The sequence below is a fragment of the Leuciscus leuciscus genome (assembly GCF_965113295.1).
Source record: "Leuciscus leuciscus genome assembly, chromosome: 5".
In the NCBI taxonomy this organism is placed as follows: Eukaryota; Metazoa; Chordata; class Actinopteri; order Cypriniformes; family Leuciscidae; genus Leuciscus; species Leuciscus leuciscus.
This window is the reverse complement of record NC_138729.1, coordinates 28,171,110-28,187,095: the sequence shown is the minus strand read 5'-3', so window position 1 is coordinate 28,187,095 and position 15,986 is coordinate 28,171,110. Positions and strand designations below refer to the sequence as shown.

The following is a 15,986-nucleotide window of genomic DNA, read 5'->3' as shown; positions in this document are numbered from 1 at the left end:
CTATTTTGACAGATACACACTGACACTGCTGCACGCTCGCTCACTCGTTTAAAGTTGTGATTGGGCCAGCCCAGTGTCAATCAAGAAAAGAACCAATGGGCCGCTGATCTACATGTTTCATGGGCTGGTCTGTCAGAAAAAAAAACCCTACTTTTTTTGACCAATGCATTACACCAGCACAAACCCAGCGCGTTCGCGCGATGTTGTTGGTTACCTAGTTAATTAACAAATTAATTACCATAGTGCGCCTCGTACACAACGTTATAAAGCTTGCAGGACAACTTGGTTGGCATTGCCTTTTCAGCGTGAGAAATACATGGTGTGGCGTGTGAGCGTGTGAACTGGTTGAATTGCGTGTGTCTCACGGCCAATGCGTGAGACTTGAGAACCCTGATTAAATTACATCCAGTTTATTAGCAACACTGTGCACGAGCGTGAATCCCTCGATATCCATCTTTGATCTCGCAGGTGTCTGATCCACTGCGAGAAGAGAGATCTGTCCGGCTTGCCTGCACTTTTTTCACTCCTCCCCTCACTGCAGCCGCCTACTCTCGCATACATTTCAGGCGAGGCAAGGCGCATCTCAAACGAGCCTAATGTCGCAGTTAAAATCCTCCATTCAATCTAATTTAATTTCCTACCGTTTCGGAAATAAATGTAGTTGCACGTTAATCTGCCAGTCGTGGATCTTTCATTCGGAGACTCTCCTCATGTGTTTGCAATTTGAATATAATGACGCATTTAAAAGTTAATGGCTAAACGTATCTTAACAGAAGTTCACAATGCTTCTGCAGATGCAATATAATGTAGACAACATTGAATAAATACATTTTCGTCAGGTTAGAAACTGATCATTAATCACTCTCAACCCCTTTATCTAAACCATAACCGCCGGACTCGCGCGTCCTCCATGTCTGTAGTTTTTTTATTTTTTTTTATTACACTTTTCACTCGTGTTTGTAGTTCTAACAGAATCCTCGTCCAACGCGCGATGGGTTGTGGGCAATATTAGCCGTCGATCTGCACTTAGGATTCTGACCGGAAATAGTAGACCATCCGGGTATCTTTGGAACACTCATTTCAACATAGTATGGATAGTATGCGAATTGGGACCATTGGGACGCACCATGTTTATCGACTCTGCTGTGCTGTCATCTTGTGGAATAATGAAAATGGTTCATTTTCTTCAACTTCGGGTTGAAGTGACGTCATTATGAAAATGTACTTCAATTATTTTGGGACATACAAGCCTTTTCATCTTGTAATTTAGTCTTGCATCCATACAATCTTAACAAATACTAAATTTATTCAGATAGCTCATTTCCATGGCAGCCTAAAGCCTTAATCACAGTAGACAAATACTACATTCAAAATGTGGAAATAAACCATAGGCCTAGCTGCCTACTCCACTCTCCTCCAGTGCTGCATACAAACCTGCGGCTTACAAGTTTGACTTCTTTGAATTATGACAAAAGGTAAATTTGTTTATGGTCAAATGTTTTTGCACAATGTAAATTCGTATTTAACAGCATTGGAAAATGTTCAGTCATGTAATGAATTTGTAATGAACTTGAAACACAAATAAAGTACACTTTAATATCATATCACGAATCAAGCATGTAATTAGTCCCTACACAGGCATATACTTTAAGTATACTAAGTATAGGCCTACTTGAAGTTGTTCCAATTTAGCTCACAAACGTACACTAAATACACTTAAAGTTATGCTGTACTACAAATTAATTACAACTATAATATATACTTAGTACAACATTAGTTGTTTCAAAATAGCACACTTCAAGTTAACTAATCATTAACACACTTAATATTAGTATACTGTATAAGACTGGCTGCAAGTATACTTAGCATATTCTTTTCCTCCACGGCTTGTTTATGCTGGTGATGGCTATTGCTCCACTCATGCAAGGGGCTCCAGACCAGCATTTACTTTTGTGTTGCTTGGTAACACACAAAGCTTGATGCTATGGATTTTAGCCTATTGAGATCATTTTTGCTGGCAGAGAAAAACACAGAAGTTTGTGCATTCGATTGCCATTTTTAGCAAAAGAAATAGTATGTTCACACTGAAAATTCCAAAATGAAAAAATGTGCTTCAAATACACAGGTGGCAGACTCCGGCATTGAATGACAAAATAACCTAGACAAATTAATACACAAAATGTCTTTATACATTATATACTGTATGCGTAATTTGGGGCACAACAGACTCTGGCCAAATATGCCTGTACATTTATGTTTTGTATCATGTTTGATATCAGGCTTTTATGGCCCAAATAAATTGAGAATATGGAGCTTGCACTTGAGGAGGGGGAAAACACCTACATTTTATTCAGAGGACCAAACTAAGCCAAATTATGTTTGGTGCAGATGTTGTTTAGGCTATTTACTGTATATGGCCAAAACAAAAGACAAAATTCTCATAGCTCGTAAAATGTACATAAAATGTAAAGCATAAATGATCAGTTATAATAGTAAAATTACTACATAAAGTAACATTTCTACATACAAGACTACATTTAATCAGTTAGCCTATACTGTGTTTATAAAAAAAAAAATAAGATGGGCTTATCAAAGCCCTTTTGTTTATTTGCACATTACATGGCAATTGAGTTTGTTCAAAAGATAAAGTATAGTCTTCTTTAAAAAATAAAACTTACAACATGCACTTAATAAAACAAAACCTGTTCCTCATCATTTGTCACAATTATATAGTGATAGGCTATTGCTCAGGCAGATGGTTTGTGTGTGACATAGAATGATATAAAAAAAATATTTTTAGATTTAAATTGTAGCATACATTAATAAGTTAAGCAGAACAAATTTGTTTATGTCTGAGATTCATTTTAGCATTTAATTCTGGCAAAACATGTAGCCTATATGACATCATACACTGTGTGGTAAAGATATATTTGGAATTTATTCTGTCCCTTGTTTTCCTTTAAAGAACCAAAGACTGTCCTTTATTTTCCTCCCCTGAAGTTGGCAACCCTTCTCTTGCTCTTGTGATATTATAACGGTTATTCCACTCATAGATCTCGCCTATATTTTGCCGTCACGATGAGGCGGGACAGCGCTGAATGGGAAGTGCGTGACGATGGCTGTAGGCGGAAGTGAGGCTTCCAGAAAGTGCGAGGGCGGTTGCGCAGGGAAGTGGGGAGGCGGTTGGTTGGATGCTATTCGGTTTACATAACGCAAACATTTACTGTGATTTCTTTAATAGACCACGCGCTATATACCCACATAATTAAACCATTAAACATCATTATTATTGTGTGTGGACTAAGTCCGTTAAGGTTGCATTGCTGGAAAAAGCAGAGTCGAGTTGCGCGGCTGCAGAAACATTCATCTGCATCTTCTTCCCCGGACAGTCAGTTGCGGTGCTGCTGTAGGTGATTGAGGAAGCCCTGCCCTGCTGCACACACCCGCAGCTTACTCACTGCAGACGGGATTTGCAAACACTGTAGCCAGGTTAGTCAAGAAGAGGCGTGCATAGAGACGGACGTGTGTGTGCGTGATGCCACCAGGAATGTTTTCCTTTTGTCCCGGCTGTTGATTCATTCTTCTTCGTTATACCATCAGCTAAACATTCCTGGGATCATCATCCCTGGCTGACCCTGTCAGTAGCAGTCATTAAAGCACATCTATGAAGCGTTATTCTTTACTGCACAACCTCTGCTGTGTGTTGGCTTCATCCGGGGTCCATCATCATCATCATCATCATCATCCTCCTCCTCATCACCCTAGGACTAAAAAGCAAAACACGCGCTCTTTGTGCGGCGGTTTGATATGTGTGCTTGGCACGCGCGAAACTACCATGATTCAATGATCTATATTTTGCTCGGAGTGAATATTATTGACAGTTGTATCTTACAGCTACGAAATTAGGACTCAGTCTGAACTAGTCAACAATTGCATTAATTTCCATTACGTCAGCACGGCCCCTCATTAGTATTGTTGTTTTGTAGCACCTGTGTTTGTGTCGAAGAGAATATGAGCGCTGAGGAGAATCCCGCTGCTGAACCTGCGCCTGTGGTCGACGTGCAGGGAGACGGACGCTGGATGTCACAGGTGTGCTCCATTGTGAAAGACTTCTGTAGTCATCGTGCATACTTGTAGCATCTCAGAGCTCTTTCATAACCCCTCAGTCTGATTAAGGATTGGCGTAACAAGCTCGGATTTATTTTGTTCTATATTTTTGCAGCACAACCGGTTTGTGCAGGAGTGCAAGGATGCGGAGCCTGATGTTCTGTTTGTGGGGGACTCAATGGTGCAGCTTATGCAACAGCACGAGGTGATTGTTATCTCGTTAATAAGTCAATCCATAAAAAAGGAGAACAACTCGGTTGCAATTCCATTTGCTCAGTTAGAAGATACTTCTATCCAAATACAAACCAGAATAGCAGAAGCAATGAATCCAAGATAGACCAAAAAAACTAGTATTGCTTCCATACTAATCTTCCAAAAAATAGAGTAGTACAGTGCTAGAGAGCAGAAGTGTTCGTGCAAAATGTTGAAATGCACAAGACATGTAATGGTATTAAGTGGTTTGAAAGCTGAAATATCATATTTTTTTATATTTGAAATGATGAACTTATATTAAAATATTTTATTTAAAACTAGTGTATTTTTATAAATATTTGAAAGCACTATATGAAATTGTACGTGTATTTATAGCCAGTCATAGAAATTCAAATATGAAATTCAAAATATAAAATGAACATATTAACCATTAATCTTTCCCATGATAATTATGATTTTTAATCTGAACCACTCTGGAATACATCATTCCGTTTGGTTTTTCATAGCATTCAGTGGTCAGATATTTTTGGATAATGACCGTTGTATAATTGTACTGTCATGTGGGGCTCCACAAATATTGGCACGCTTGGAAAAAGAGCAAAACTGACTGTGAAAACTTGTTTTTGCCATTTCTCCTCTTAGTCTTTCATTCAAATTCACAAAAACTTAAAAACCTTTAATTGAAGGTAACTGACACGAAATATAAATGTGTAATCAATTAAATAAATATGGGTTTCTCCAAAATATGTGTGCCAAAGATATTGGCACCCCTACAAATTCTAATGAGTAACAATCTAACTGTAGTATATTCCCGTTCATATGGTAGGTTTTTAAATGAACCTTATTGACCAGGAACAATTGTCATCATGACTTCCTGTTTCACTGGATTCTAAATATGTCGTGACACACAGGCCAAATTCCCATAGTCATCCATCACTATGGGAAAAACCTGAGATTACAGTAATAATGTGTGACAAAAGGTTGTTGAGCTGCACAAATCATGAGATGGCTATAAAATAATAGTTTAATTGTTGGAAAACTCATTTACATTATCTGGGCAATAATTAAGACGTTTAAATCAACTGGAGATTGTAACTATTTTGGAAGAGGATGTGTGTCTGTATTAATTTTGCCCCAAACACAGAGGATGGTGGTTTGAGTTGCCAAACAAACTGTAAGGATCAAAGTTGAACTGATGAATGCATAGCAGTAGTACTAGCAAGGAACTGATGATGCTAGTCGGGTCTTGGGGTCAGAAAATCTCCAAAAATATGATCAAACCTCACCTATATAACCACAACTTGTTTGGAAGGCTTGCAATAAAAAAAGCCGTTGGTGACATCAAACAGCAATCTCACTCACCTGCAGTTTGCTAGGTGTTACTGGAACTTTCAGTGGGACTGGGTTTTATAGTCAGATGAGACCAAAATAAAGCGAGAGTTGGGTTGGGCATAGACAGAAACAGAGACATGTAGAAATGTACCGCGTCTTTAATGCTGTGGGGCTAATTTTCTTCCAAAGACCCTGGACAACTTATAAGGATACACAGTTTCATTGGATCTTCCAGCGTGAGTGATCCAAAGAGTAATCCACATGTCAAAATAAACAACAGAATAGTTCATTGACCACAGAATAGTTCATTGACCACAGAATGAAGGTTTTGCAGTCCCCTGACCCAAACCTAATAAAAACATGTGGGTTGAGCTGAAGAAAAGAGTCCACAAGCATGGACCTCTGAATCTGAATGATCTGGAGATATTCTGTATGGAGGAATGATCTCAGATCTCTTGCCATATGTTCATCAACCTTATTACGCATTGTAGGAGAAGATTCCGAGCTGTTATCTGGGGCAAAGGGAGGCTGCACAAAGTAGTAAATGAAGGGGTGCCAATAATTGTGGAATACTTATATTTCAAGGGGGGAAATTGTTTTATGATAATTTTCTTTTTTACTATTTGAATGAAAGTCAGTAATAATTTTCAGTCAGTTTTGCTAATTTATCAAAGGTACCAATACAATATTTGTGGATCCCACTGTATCCTACAGAGAGTAACAACAGTAGTCTCTAAGCTGCTAATAAAATAATTTAAACTCGCATGTCATGTTAGTTTATTTATTGGTAATTATCCATATGGCTAATAGTATAGTATTGCAATAATGACACTTAAAGGCCATTTTAAAATGAAAAAGGTACGACTCTTTTGCTTATACAGTATTGTACACCTGATATGTTTTGTGTCTGTTGTTAATAATCAACATGTATAGTTTAAAAAAAAATAGATTTACATATTTTGGTTTACATTTGGTTTGCAATTCTTTATTGGTGCTCGTCTCAGGTGTGGAGGGAACTCTTCTCACCTCTCCATGCTCTGAACTTTGGGATTGGTGGAGACACAACCTGTAATGTGCTGTGGAGACTACAGAATGGAGAACTGGAGAACATCAGACCCAAGGTGAGGTGGTTTGTTCTAAATAGTTTAAACAACATTTACCATCAAGCGAAATGTGTGTTCACCAGTTGTAACTGTGTCCTCGTTTGTTTTTCCACAGGTGGTGGTTTTATGGGTAGGAACTAATAATCATGAGCACACTGCGGATCAGGTTGCAGGAGGAATACTGGCCATTGCACAGTTACTTCTGTCTCTCCTCCCCAATTCCAAAATTATTGTTTTGGTGAGTTACCTAAATCACTATGCATATATATTCTTGATGTGAGATTTGTGGTGTTGTAATTAATGTGTATATACAGAGTATTAACTCTCAGCATTTCAGTTTCAGTTCGTTTTTTTGTCAAAGCTGATTAGTGGTAATTCCTGTCATTCAGGGCCTGTTACCAAGGGGAGAATTTCCTAACCCACTGAGAGAGAAAAATGCATCGGTGAACAATTTACTCCGCGCATCTCTTCCACGACTCGGCCATGTTCAGTTACTTGATGTGGGAGGTAGTTTTGTCCACTCAGATGGGACTATTTCCTCTCGAGACATGTTCGACTTCCTGCATCTGACCGCTGGTGCGTACAGGACCATGTCGACGACCCTCCATGAGCTGCTGCTTCAACTGTTGGACGAAACGCCTCAAGAGAGGCGGGCCTCACTGGTTTAAGAAGGGCACCACATTGGTCATTCACTGGAGAGGCAGGGTGTTGGATATTCAGGATGTACTTAAAATACTTAATTTAGAAAAACAAAGAAAAATGCAAATAGATCAGCAAACAAGGGGATGTTATACAGTGACCAATTTTATAGGAAAAGTATAAACTGTGTATATGTTTCTAAGATGCAGAATAGACAACAGCAGGAGAATGAAGAATATATGTGTGATAAGAAATAGTTTTTCTTAGGACATATTGCTTTGCAGGTGGGACAGGAACCTCTTCAAAATCTCATTGTCACTGTCTCAACAACCTTTAATAGTAGCACTTACTCTGCCAGCTTCTCTGTGCCTTCATACATGCACGCGGTCACACTCACAACAGTGTTATGATGACAGCTACATGATTCAGTTCACACAAGATAAATCATGCCTTCGAAATATCAGCCTTTGTCTTATTCCCATTTTTGTAATTTTTTTATTTAATTTTTTTGGCACAGAAGCATCCGAAACTTTCTCTTTCGCCCTTTCATATTCCCAATAACAAAAATATAATATATTAGAGTAAGACTTGAGTGATCAAACCATATCATTCCTTGTGTGTGGGTTGAGTCTGAGTGTGAGAAAACTCCTAATGCACAACCACAAGGTTTTCAGTGTTAATTTTATCTCACATGCATCCATGTTTTTGTGTGTCCAAGCGATATGTAAAATATTATGTGAAGAGCTGAGTATGAGTGAGTGTGGGAGAGCCAGTGGGCAAGAAGTGATAAATATATGTGTGTGTGTCTATGTATATATATAAATATATATATATATATATATATATAATCTGTTAGTATTAATGTACTCTGTGCAAGTGCTTATGTAGCTGGTGCTGGTGAATGTGAATGTTACTGTGTTGGAGTGTAAGAGATCAACCATCTATAACTATTTGTTTGGTCTGCAAAGCGTGCACTATTACTGCGGCACAACTGCCACATGCTTCAGATCCAAGAATTCCAATAAATTAGCAGGGATCTAAACTCATGTGTGTACACTTTCTTTCTTTCTTTCTTTCTTTCTTTCTTTCTTTCTTTCTTTCTTTCTTTCTTTCTTTCTTTCTTTCTTTCACTGCTGTCAATATGTGATGCTTATTTCAGTTTCTACTTACATCATTTTTACACGATAAAATTTGATTTGGATAACATTATTCTTTCAAACGAACCCTGTGAATCTGCATTTTCACCCAATCCATATTCACAGCAAAAACTACTAAGAGTTTCTGCATCCAAATTCATACCTTAATACTTGTAATAATTTAGATAACCTCTAATACTATTAATTCACACTGTTAGACTTTTCAAGGGTTTTTTACAGTAACTTACTGGCAACACTGTTGCCAGTAAGTTACTGTAATTAAGAGTTACAGTACCAAACCATATTTCAGTTTTGTGTAATACAGTGCATTACTGTAAAAACGAAGCTAATCAGTACAGTGCATTACTGTAAAAACGAAGCTAATCAGTACACTACTGTAATTATTTTTATTTGTACTAAATATAAATTAGATTTGATAATTTTGATATATGATTAATTTTATTTTTATCCTACATAAGTACTACTTTCATACAAACCAATTAGACAAAGTTATCACAAAATACCATTTTTTTATTTAAAACATTTCATATATATCACAAAATAAACATGCCAATGCTGGAAATGATGTGTGAAATTTTTACACATTAATGGGTGAGTTTAGGGATAATGTTTTTTGTGTTAATTTTAACTCATTCATTGTGTTAATGATTTTAACAAAGTAAATATGTCAGAGAGGTTAACACAAAGATGTGTAAACGTGTTAAATTAACACATTATGTGCTGTCCTTCACTGCAAACATTTTTGAAAACATACATAAAACCATAAACAAAACATTAGCATTTGACTAAATCAGGGTTCACCAATCTCGGTCCTGGAGGGCCGCTGTCCTGCAGAGTTTAGCTCCAACCAGCTCCAACACACCTGTTTGAAAGTTTCTAGTATGCCTAATGAGACCTTGATTAGCTGGTTCAGGTGTGTTTAATTGGAGTTGGAGCTAAACTCTGCAGGACAGCGGCCCTCCAGGACCGAGATTGGTGAACCCTGGACTAAATGAATGTAGTCATTGGTTGTTTAGCTTATACAAGTATTATAATGAAATATCAACCATTACATTCATAAAACTGCAGAATATAAATACATTTTTAAGCATTCAAAAAGGAAATGTCCAACACAGGACAAAACACAGTTCTTTTCACAATACATGACACATAACCCCACCTTCAAAATAATTTCACTTATTTCCAAAAATTTGTTGGATTCATGTACACTGGAGGCCAAAATAAGTATTTAAGTGTCTTAATGTTTTTGAAATAAGTCTCTTTGATGCTCAAGAAACATTTCTTATTATTATCAATGTCTGACTGTCTACTCCATCTTTTCTACAGCATAGGAGTAAAAGTCATCATCAAAATAATCTTTAAAAAGCCAACACAATGTTTTTGTCCACCTTTGTGAATAAATGAACTTCTCCAAAGATTGGTTCCTGTTCAGAACTTGATTGACAACATCAGAGTGTTCCCTGGTCTGTATGCGTGCCCACAAACACAAATGTACTCAGTCCTTCAGAGGAGATCCCGGTTCCAACACTATATGAGAGAGAGAGAGAGAGAGAGAGAGAGAGAGAGAGAGAGAGAGAGAATATTAGTGTCACATTATTTTTAACCTCCTTTTTTTGTTAATTTTTATTATTATTTTCACAAAAACTTAAGAATATATATTTGTAAACAGCTTTTGTCAATAAATAGCATACAAAAGAACTAAATAAAATTATGCCAGATTAAATTTTAATACTTACAAATCCTAAATTCTGTCCAAAAATGCTGAGATCCATAGAAAGAACGACTGAAATCGATGATTTTAGCCCATTTCAGCTTGTCTGCAGTGAAGGAGTACCTGTTTGAGACAAATACACAGTAAGATACATGCAAGAAATCACTGTGTGATGATCGTTCTCCTTCCTACAGTAGTTTACCCACCTGCGTGCTGATGTTAGGACCTTCCTAGTCAGGTGGGACTGCAATGGTAGAGTCTTCTGGCTAATAAAATATCAAAATAATGCAAAAATATAAACTTAAGTTGTTTAGAATGCTAGATTTTGTATGAATGAATTAGTGAGAGTTTTACTGCAGTGCTTACCTGGATACATTTATTCTGGTGAGACTGAACAAAGACAATGGTCCATCTTCTGATTGGTTCATTTGCTGTCTAATAAAGTTAGACATAAGGCAAAGGTCACTTATTTGATATAAAGTTAGCCAATTTTATAGAGATTTTATAAGATATTGTAAGATATTGTAAGCTACTTAGTCTGCACCAGTGGCTCAAAAGCAATTTTCACATAGCGTATTGCTAATCATTTCAGCAAATTTATCTCAAAATATATCACAAATGGGCTGGCCTACCTCTGGAATCTTGCTGGAAGTCACTGGCGCGAATTGGCGCTTTGTTGCAGTTGCCTTTAAACACAAAAATGGAAGTAAATATTAAATTCCATAAAAAAAAAAAGTATAATATGGTATAGTTTGCAAACTAATGCTAAAACTATAAAGGTTCTCATCAGTAGGCCAACATTAGGCTATAAACAGAATTTCACATTAGTTTATTCACATTTATTGTTAATGTAAACGCGTTGCTCGTTGGCATATTTTAACTCGACAATTCAATAATCTAACAAAGTGTGTAAAATGAAACGTTAGCTCAGTTTACCGTGGTAAAGTTCGTTACCGCCATGCTGACGACGAGTAACGTTAGGCTAACGTTAACGTTATAACATAGGTTAAACTGGGCACAATCCTGACAACACACACAGAATGTTTTTTTTTTTTACCTTGCTTGCTGATCTCTCTCTCGGTGAAGTGAATTCCGTCTCTTCCCCGGGCCAGACACGAACGTCGCGATCCAACAAAAGACAGACCCCATTACCTACACTGGATGCTCTGACGCGACACGACAAATCCCAGACAGTCAGTGTAGTGCATAGACTGTAAAAAATAGGTGTAGTGATGCGCCGCGGCCGTTATATTTCTGACGTAGTCCGATACGAGTCCAAGCGCTCGCGCTAGTTCTGACAAGGGATAAACAGGTATGCATTTAAAGGTCCGGTCGCTTCAATGTGTCCAATATAGACAGCCTCTGGCTATTATAGCGTTGTAGACACGCGGTGTAAGGCAAAAATTAGGAAATAAAAAGCACGATGGAATGGTGCAAGCCAGAGAGGCAGTTACGTCAAATACAGTAGTATACAGCAAATTTAAAAAATACAGTAAGTCTCTGTATGTGGTGTTAGACGTCACAGAAAATTCCCATGATGCAATGGGAATCACAGTTATTTACTGTAAAGAGAAATAGCAGTATAATACTGGGGGATTTAAAGTAAATAACTGTAGAAATTACAGAAAAGTCTAACAGTGCAGATAACCTAATACTGCTCATAATCTTTTACTATAATCCTAAAAAGGATCAATTAAATGATGGCAAATTTAAATTTAAAGTCTGCAAAATGAGAAAAAAATGGGTTATTGAGAAGTAACTCTGGAAATCAGTTCAGGCAATGACATGCTTTGCTTTTCAATTTTGGGTTCTGATGTGACAGGGATTCATACAGGTTGCATGAACTGACAAACACAGTGATAAGTTACTGCTGATGAAGCTCAAATGGAGCTCTGTTCTGATGATACAGACTTAAGCCACTTAGATAACCTCATACTCTGTACATTAGCATACAGTGCTCAGAACCTACTGTTTGACCCTCTCTGCTTGCCCATTAGAGATGAGGTGGTAAAGTCTATGCGAAGTACAAAAAAACATAGTTAACTCATAAATCATAGAGTGCATCAAAGATGTACACTTATGTATTTTGACTATTTTTTTAAAATAAGGTTTTAAATGATATATATATACATAAAATTATAGGAACTACAGGAAGTAGTCAAGATTTTAGGACATATAACCTCAATTTTAGTGGACAATGTTTTCCACATCATGTTCATATTTTTGTAAAGAAATCAGCATTATGGTTCATTTATGAATACTAAACTGAAATAGTTTTCAGTCAAAATGCCACTTAGCATAAACTAATCAAGGTAATTTTACTCAAGAATGTGAGGAGTTGAGTAAATCAAGGGACAAAGATAACTGATTGATCAATGACCCCTGACTGGTAATGGACCTTTTCCACGACAGCAGTTGATAAAATTTGATTTGGAGCCGAAGGAGGTGGAGATCAAGGTTTGCTACACGTTGCCAAATCGGTTATGACACTGAGATGTAATCACATGGATTTGTTGTGTTCAATAACTAATCACAAACTAATAAATGCCTGATTGTTCTGCAACAAACTACTAAGCATAAAAAATTATCTAAAAATATTGCTATATCTGTCTTTAATTGCTGAATTACAACAATTTAATTGGCATTAGTGTGTGTGTGTGTGTGTGTGGGGGGGGGTATTATACAAATATAATATTTGTCCTCAGAATCATTGTTTGATGCAATTAAACATCTGCATTTTGATTCACAGTGGTTTATCAAAGCAATATCTGAAAAATTATTTTCTGAAGATTTTTTATTTCTTTATTCCAGTTAAAAGATCTGACAGATCAAATATAATGGAATATTTTACATGTAATTTGTGTTTTTGTGAGTCTGACAGTGCATTGACGTGTCTACAGATATCTAAAATGTGTCTTTTATTGCACCTACCTTTTGAACCTCTGATGTGTAAGAGGACAGGGTTCCAACTCCACACGCACTGTTCCTGCCCTATATAAGACCTTTGCCTCTGCTGTCTGTCCTCGAACATTCAGAGCAGCAAAACTCAGGTAAGGGCGCAAACCAGCAGGAGAGCAAAATTGGATCAAGACAATTCAGAATGCAGAGGCCAGGAGTAAAGATAGAAACAATGAGAACATAGATATTAGCATAGACACAGTTGAGCACAATATTTTTGTAATATAGACCTTGCTAAAAAGTACTTTGATGGTATAATAAGAGTATTCTCTTTCAGGGCTCAACCATGAAATTCTTGGCTCTTGCACTGACTCTCCTCTTGGCTTTGGGTAAGTAACATGCCTGACTTCTGAATCTAATTATTCTTTAGTATTTTACAGTTCAACATGTATAATACTCAATGATAATTGTTCACATTAAACCATATAGATTCTTGTGTGAGTTTGAGAACTGTTCTCACCCTTTGAGAACAGGAGGGTGTAACCCTCCCACCCTCCTTTGTGTGCATGTTATCTCTAAACTCTTAAAAACTGAAATGAGACATTTCAAATGATACTAAACATCTATAATACTCTGATAATTATTCACATTAAACCATATAGATTCTTGTGTGAGTTTTGGTGATCTCATGAGGGAGGAGTGGGGCATGAGGGGAATAAATGTAGGTTAGGATGTTTCGGAGGTGAGACTTTCGTCTCGTCTCGATAGTGCCCAAGGGTGAGTTCAAATGTTAATTTTCAGAAAGGTCGTTTGTCTTCTCGAGGAGTGGTCATTCCTCAAACAGTTCTTCCAGTTTACAGTCAAGATTTTAGGACATATATAACCTCAATTTTAGTGGACAATGTTTTCAACATCATGTTCACATTTTTGTAAAGAAATCAGCATTATGGTTCATTTATGAATACTAAACGGAAATGTCTATAGTTTTCAGTCAAAATGCCACTTAGCATAAGCTAATCAAGGTAATTTTACAGTTGCAGAACAATCAGGCATTTATTAGTTTGTGATTAAGCAGTTTGTTATTGAAAACATGTGATTGCATCTCAGTGTCATAACAGATTTGGCAACGTGTTGCAAACCTTTATCTCCACCTCCTTCGGCTCCAAGTCGATGATTTTGTTAATGCTTTGGTTTTTATGTTAACAATTTGACCATGTGTTTCTTCACAAAGTTTAATGAGCTTGAGACAATTTTTACTTTGGTTTATGAAGCTTTTCCTGTGTGTCTCCTTAGGTTCCCAGGCCCGTTTCCTGCAGGCTGATGCTCCCTCCCAGCTGGAGCACTTCAAGTCAGCAGCCTTGGTGTACCTGACCCAGGTCAAGGAGCAGACTCAGAAGGCTCTCGACAACTTGGATGGAACCGAATATGAGCAATACAAGTAAAAGACACATCTGATAATGATGATCTCTTACTCAGTCTTTTGTGTCTTAATCTTCTGTTCATGTTTTTTTACTTCTCCCAAATGCTTTTTTGCCCCTTCGCAGTTTAATCATTCTTGAAATACAGAATCTTTTCTTACTTCTTTATCTCATAATTTCAAATCAAATCAGTTATTTATGTAGTGCTTTATACAATACAGAATGTTTTCCAAGTAGCTTCACACACTCAGTAAAACAAGAGTAATTGTTGTAAAATTATTTCATTATGAAGCAAATTTCATTTCAGCTGTAAAGTTATTTCAATTCCGTTGAATAACTGTGAAGCTCATGCTGCAAAGCTCATCCATTATGAAACAAGTTAATTTCAGCTATAAGTAGTGAGAACCCAAGGACTCAAATCTCCATTAGGTGACAGTTGAGATAAACCTGGGGAGAAACCAGGTTCAGTCAGGAGGCCAGTTCTCCTCTGGCTTTAGTGAATGAGCACAGTGTGATTTATGATTCCAGGCTTTCATATCCAGCTTAAACTGAAGCAATTTGTGTTTGTATTTTCTACATGTATGTTCTGTTTCCTTCAGATTGCAACTTTCAGAGAGCCTGACTAAGCTTCAGGAATATGCCCAGACCACATCCCTGACTCTGACCCCCTACGCTGAGACCTTCTCCAAACAATTCCTGGAGAACACCAAGCAGCTGCAAGAGCGCATCATGACCGACCTTGAAGACATCAAATCCAAGCTTGAGCCCCACCGAGCTGAGCTGTACCAGGTGGTGCAGAAGCACTTTGACGAGTACCGTGACAAGCTGGAGCCCCTCTACCAGGAGTATGCCACCCTGAACCGTGAAAATGCTGAGCAGATGCGTGCCAAGCTGCAGCCCCTGTTAGATGACTTGAGGCAGATGTTTGAGACCAACTTTGAGGATACCAAGTCCAAGCTTGTGCCGATGGTCGAGGTCGTACGCACTAAGCTGACGGAGCGTCTGGAGGATCTGAGGACCATGGCCGCCCCTTATGCTGAGGAATACAAAGAACAGCTGGTGAAGGCTGTCGAGGAGGCCAGGGAGAAGATCACCCCACACACCCAGGACCTCCAGGCCCGCATGGAGCCCTACATGGAGAGCGTGAAGGCCAGTTTTGCACAGGTGTATGACACCATCTCCAAGGCCATCCAGGCATAAAAACACTCAAGGACTTTGCACACTCGGATCCTCAGACAACAGCAAAGAACAGATTTTCTTGTGTTTGGTGATGTAAGGACTGAAGGTGCAAGAGTTTTGAGATGAATGTTTATTATGTTCAAGTTAAAAAATCTTTGACATAAGAATGCAAACAAATAAAATGCACAAAAATTATTTTTTTTCGAGTCAAGCGTTTTCTTTCCTTCTG

At 37.7% G+C, this 15,986-nt stretch overlaps 2 protein-coding genes and 1 long non-coding RNA gene across 4 annotated transcripts; 2 read left to right on the top strand and 1 right to left on the bottom strand.

Moving 5' to 3' along the window:
- Positions 1-3,056: 3,056 nt before the first annotated feature.
- Positions 3,057-8,436, top strand: pafah1b2 (platelet-activating factor acetylhydrolase 1b, catalytic subunit 2). 2 transcript variants are annotated; one of them, XM_082169212.1, is made up of 6 exons: positions 3,057-3,489; positions 3,987-4,089; positions 4,223-4,312; positions 6,657-6,773; positions 6,871-6,993; positions 7,145-8,436. In XM_082169212.1, exons 2-6 carry the CDS (start codon positions 4,012-4,014, stop codon positions 7,421-7,423), a joined length of 687 nt encoding a protein of 228 aa, XP_082025338.1. In that variant the 5' UTR covers positions 3,057-3,489; positions 3,987-4,011; the 3' UTR covers positions 7,424-8,436. The 2 variants fall into 2 exon arrangements, with proteins under 2 accessions (XP_082025338.1, XP_082025337.1); XM_082169211.1 differs by having other exon boundaries at positions 3,059-3,489; positions 3,601-4,089.
- A 604-nt stretch (positions 8,437-9,040) lies between these two features.
- LOC309498454 lies at positions 9,041-10,530 on the bottom strand. The gene is made up of 3 exons (XR_014205948.1): positions 10,469-10,530; positions 10,288-10,385; positions 9,041-10,078 (listed from the first exon to the last, which is right to left on the bottom strand). It is a non-coding gene; the product is annotated as an uncharacterized lncRNA (long non-coding RNA).
- A 2,697-nt stretch (positions 10,531-13,227) lies between these two features.
- Positions 13,228-15,952, top strand: apoa1a (apolipoprotein A-Ia). Its single transcript, XM_082169204.1, has 4 exons — positions 13,228-13,312; positions 13,498-13,549; positions 14,454-14,598; positions 15,178-15,952. Exons 2-4 carry the CDS (start codon positions 13,507-13,509, stop codon positions 15,776-15,778), a joined length of 789 nt encoding a protein of 262 aa, XP_082025330.1. The 5' UTR covers positions 13,228-13,312; positions 13,498-13,506; the 3' UTR covers positions 15,779-15,952.
- Positions 15,953-15,986: the final 34 nt, after the last annotated feature.

Bases quoted from the DNA above. Each gene is read 5' to 3' on its own strand.
- pafah1b2 (XM_082169212.1), top strand. From the start codon at position 4,012: ATGAGCGCTGAGGAGAATCCCGCTGCTGAACCTGCGCCTGTGGTCGAC. The intron at 4,313-6,656 runs GTGATTGTTATC...TGCTCGTCTCAG, and splicing joins AGCTTATGCAACAGCACGAG to GTGTGGAGGGAACTCTTCTC. The intron at 6,774-6,870 runs GTGAGGTGGTTT...GTTTTTCCACAG, and splicing joins TGGAGAACATCAGACCCAAG to GTGGTGGTTTTATGGGTAGG.
- apoa1a (XM_082169204.1), top strand. From the start codon at position 13,507: ATGAAATTCTTGGCTCTTGCACTGACTCTCCTCTTGGCTTTGG. The intron at 13,550-14,453 runs GTAAGTAACATG...GTGTCTCCTTAG, and splicing joins GACTCTCCTCTTGGCTTTGG to GTTCCCAGGCCCGTTTCCTG. The intron at 14,599-15,177 runs GTAAAAGACACA...TGTTTCCTTCAG, and splicing joins ACCGAATATGAGCAATACAA to ATTGCAACTTTCAGAGAGCC.